The following is a 4,585-nucleotide window of genomic DNA, read 5'->3' as shown; positions in this document are numbered from 1 at the left end:
CACATTCAAGGTCCAGAAAAGTACCAAGATGATCGACAAAGTAGTCCGTGTGACATCAGTGGTTCAACTGTAGACTTACGAATCTACGAGAATAATTTTTTGCGCAAAGAAAACAAAAATAACAACTTTATTCTGCATTTTCGTCTCTACTGCGTCACTTTGGACGCACGTTAACGACAGTATCATGACGCGAGCGTGTGGCGGCGCCGGCGCTGACCCAGATCTGGCGTGATGATGTCATTACGCCGGATCTGGGTCAGCGCTGCCACACGCTCGCGTCATGATACTGTCGTGAACGCACGTCCACAAGTGTGCAAAAAAGTATTCTCGTAGCTTCGTAACATTGCAGTTGAACCACTGATGTCACACGGACTACTTTGTCGATCATCTTGGTACTTTTCTGGACCTTGAACGTGGTAGTTACCTTGCTGTCTATGGGAGGGTCAGAGAGCCCTCATGTTTCATCAAAAATATCTTAAATTGTGTTCCGAAGATGAACGAAGGTCTTACGGCTTTCGAACAACACGAGGGTGAGTAATTAATGACAGAATTTTCATTTTTGGGTGAACTAACCCATTAAAGTGAGCAAAACTGGATTGTAATCATCTTCTGAGACAGATGCCATCTTGAATATGCTCTCATCAAAGTTAATAATAGAGCTTAATTCATTGTACACAGCGATTAATAAAACACTAGCAACAAAAATAGTCGCACAATCATGCTAATGGACCTCATTTATCTTTTGTACAGGCATTGATTTGGAAAACATTGTCTATTACAAGGACAACACGCACTACTTTGTCATGACTGCAAAGAAACAGAGCTTGCTGGACAAGGGTGTGATCATCAATGTGAGTAAATATTTTAGTAACATTTAGTAATTTTATAGATTATGTATTTGTATACATCATGGTAGTATTTGTTGTAGTGCTGTTTAGTTGTATTTAATTTATGTAATGTAATTATTTTTTTAATTTTTGACAATGTTTTCTTTTAGTGGTAAGGTTAGGTTAGGATTAGAGTTGGTCTTTAATAATTATAATGAGCTTAAATTGCAAACAATAACAAAAATGGTCCTCACCATTATGCCAGAAAAGTACCAAGATGATCGACAAAGTAGTCCGTGTGTCATTCCGCCGGATCTGGGTCAGCGCTGCCACACGCTCGCGTCATGATACTGTCGTGAACGCACGTCCACAAGTGTGCAAAAAAGTATTCTCGTAGCTTCGTAACATTGCAGTTGAACCACTGATGTCACACGGACTACTTTGTCGATCATCTTGGTACTTTTCTGGACCTTGAACGTGGTAGTTACCTTGCTGTCTATGGGAGGGTCAGAGAGCCCTCATGTTTCATCAAAAATATCTTAAATTGTGTTCCGAAGATGAACGAAGGTCTTACGGCTTTCGAACAACACGAGGGTGAGTAATTAATGACAGAATTTTCATTTTTGGGTGAACTAACCCATTAAAGTGAGCAAAACTGGATTGTAATCATCTTCTGAGACAGATGCCATCTTGAATATGCTCTCATCAAAGTTAATAATAGAGCTTAATTCATTGTACACAGCGATTAATAAAACACTAGCAACAAAAATAGTCGCACAATCATGCTAATGGACCTCATTTATCTTTTGTACAGGCATTGATTTGGAAAACATTGTCTATTACAAGGACAACACGCACTACTTTGTCATGACTGCAAAGAAACAAAGCTTGCTGGACAAGGGTGTGATCATCAATGTGAGTAAATATTTTAGTAACATTTAGTAATTTTATAGATTATGTATTTGTATACATCATGGTAGTATTTGTTGTAGTGCTGTTTAGTTGTATTTAATTTATGTAATGTAATTATTTTTTTAATTTTTGACAATGTTTTCTTTTAGTGGTAAGGTTAGGTTAGGATTAGAGTTGGTCTTTAATAATTATAATGAGCTTAAATTGCAAACAATAACAAAAATGGTCCTCACCATTATGTAAAAACAATCATTTGTGTGTCCTATGGCAAATATTAGTCATCCTATGATAGATGTTGCAAAGTATTTTGCTCTCTGAAAGCATTAGAGAGAACTATTTTGTTTATTGTGAAAAGAAATCAGGAAGCCTTGTGTTGCGTCTGTGTCAGACATAGTTTCTCAGAGTATGATACAGGATAGTACAGCACAGCAGCTGAGTGATTGAAGCTCTTTGAGTGTTTGGCGTTTGTCTGGAGTTTTAAACTCACACCCTTGAACAGCAGCCCTGGTACTCACAGTGGAGACTAAAAACCCAGCTCATCACTCCAACATGATGATGCTGCTGTGCAGTCCGCTTAACTTTAAGCTACTTGTTGCATTCAAATTTGCCCTATTGTTTTGACATGCCTTGATAGGATTGTTTGTGATTACTTAACATCCTGCATGTGCATCTAAACTTATCTCAGTTGCCCTAAAAATTATTTAGATACTTAACTGCATTTCACTAAATAATATAAATTTAAATGTAAAATAATATATAAAAATAGAAAAAAATATAGAAAAAATATTTTAAACAATTATAGCGCAAGTGCACATTTCAAAACATACACCATAGATATTTTTGTAATTAAAATAAAAAATGAAATTTACATTTCAAATATAATTTTTTTTTTTGTCATAATTTTCCATTTAAAACTATGTAGGACAGACAGGAGTATGTTTTCCATTTAAAACATAGTTTTTTCCTTTCCCAGGACTATATTGAGACCGAGCGGCTGTTGGCGAGCGACAACGTAAACCAAGAAGCTTTGCTCTCATACGCCCGTGAGGCTGCAGATTTTGGCACAAACTACCAGCTTCCCTCTTTGGATTACGCCATCAACCACTACGGCCAGTCAGATGTAGCTATGTTTGACTTCACCTGCATGTACGCCTCAGAGAACGCTGCGCTTGTGAGGGAAAAGAACAGCCATCAGATGCTTGTGGCGCTGGTTGGAGATAGTCTTCTAGAGGTGGGTGTCATCATATGCCATATCTAGTTACATTTTTAATTTTATCAGTTTTTCTAATTTATTTAGAATAAAAAAAAAAACATTTATTATATATATCTGAATGAATTATGTATTGTATGTTATCATAACATTAGTAAGACTAGCATACATTTTAGGATATCTTTATCCTCCGTTTGCTTTAATAACAGCAGCTCTTAAACTGCATAAAACTTAAATATTTAGTCATTTTAAATGTTAACTTTTTCTTTCTTTCTTTTAAGTTTAAACATTCCAAAAATTTCCATTTATTTTGTGGTTTAAAAAAATTAAATCCTTGATTTTTAATCATCTTGAACACTTTGACCCCACAGTATGTCTAAAGTTACACACAGGAAAAGAGAGTTTACTTAAGGTTTAAAAATTCCTGATTATTTCAACATGCCTGTTGACTGTACAGCGTTTTGTTTAGAGTGCCCTGTAAACATGCAGTGTTTTTCTCTGTCTCATTGGTCTCCAGCCTTTCTGGCCCATGGGGACAGGATGTGCTCGAGGGTTTCTGGCTGCCTTTGACACAGCGTGGATGATAAAGGGTTGGGCTCAGGGCAAAGAACCCCTTGATCTTCTGTCAGAGAGGTGCGAACACACTCCATCAACCAATGAAACATATTTGGTCATGTTTTTTAATAATTTGTTTGTCATGACCCAATGTCCTCTTTGTTTGTTTATTATAGGGAGAGCATCTACAGGCTGCTGCCTCAGACGACCGCAGAAAACATCTCAAAAAACTTTGAGCAGTACACCATAGACCCAGCCACACGTTACCCCAACCTCAACTCCACCTGCGTACGACCACATCAGGTGAGACTGACACACATTATCACTATACATAGATCCATATGCATCTGTCTTCCTCCTGTAAATGCTAAACTTCCTGTCTCAGGTGCGGCATCTGTACATTAACGGCGAGCAGGGCTTGAGTTCTCTGGAGCGCAGTGGACCCACACGAACATCCGTAAACATCTCCAGACGAGGTAGATTCAAAATTTGTGTCTTATGAAGATGGCAGCAGATGTGACTGCCTGATTGTGTTTTGATGAAACAGTCCTTTCAGGGACTGCAATCACAAGAATCAATGCAAATTCAAGCAATCCCTGCAATTGCTTTGCAATTTTGTCTTATTTCTGCATTTCCACTTAAAATTGATGGAAAAAGAAAGCAATATCTGGTAATGATTCCCCTGGCATGTTCCCCTTTATCATGCTACTCTTGACAAAAAAGCTCTTTATAAAACTCCATATTGAAAAATTGAACTTGTTTTATAATCACAACATAGGATTGGTGTCATATTTCCACTCAACCCAACTCTCAAAATCTCATTCAGTTTAATTTTACTACAATTACAAAATATGATGTAGTGATGCCACAAGATCCATATTTGTTTTATACTGGCTCACCTGGATGTGGCCTCACAGGAACAAAGATTTCCACACCCTCTACTCAATCAAAAGGGTCATGTTACATGACGAAAGGGTCAACAAAAGCGTGTGTAGACTTTTAGTGAATCTTATCACTCACACTGTAATGAGATGAATATATATATATATATATATATATATATATATATACAGTGGGTACG

At 37.1% G+C, this 4,585-nt stretch overlaps 1 protein-coding gene across 4 annotated transcripts in view; it reads left to right on the top strand.

Annotated features, from left to right (window-relative positions):
* The window catches only part of LOC107701044 (protein-methionine sulfoxide oxidase mical2b-like), a 55,177-nt gene that overhangs the window by 17,804 nt on the left and 32,788 nt on the right, over positions 1–4,585 (top strand). For 3 of the 4 annotated variants that reach the window (XM_016502963.1, XM_016502978.1, XM_016502970.1), the window contains exons 7-11: positions 751–851; positions 2,713–2,970; positions 3,467–3,582; positions 3,681–3,807; positions 3,890–3,980. In XM_016502963.1, coding sequence (XP_016358449.1) covers positions 751–851; positions 2,713–2,970; positions 3,467–3,582; positions 3,681–3,807; positions 3,890–3,980 — 693 coding nt within the window. Of the gene's footprint in view, positions 1–750; positions 852–1,617; positions 1,743–2,712; positions 2,971–3,466; positions 3,583–3,680; positions 3,808–3,889; positions 3,981–4,585 lie in introns of those variants that run through there. The other variant, XM_016502986.1, reaches the window with a different exon arrangement.

The sequence above is a fragment of the Sinocyclocheilus anshuiensis genome, unplaced genomic scaffold (assembly GCF_001515605.1).
Source record: "Sinocyclocheilus anshuiensis isolate Anshui unplaced genomic scaffold, SAMN03320099.WGS_v1.1 scaffold1423, whole genome shotgun sequence".
Classification (NCBI taxonomy): Eukaryota; Metazoa; Chordata; class Actinopteri; order Cypriniformes; family Cyprinidae; genus Sinocyclocheilus; species Sinocyclocheilus anshuiensis.
This window is presented reverse-complemented; position numbering and strand designations above follow the sequence as displayed.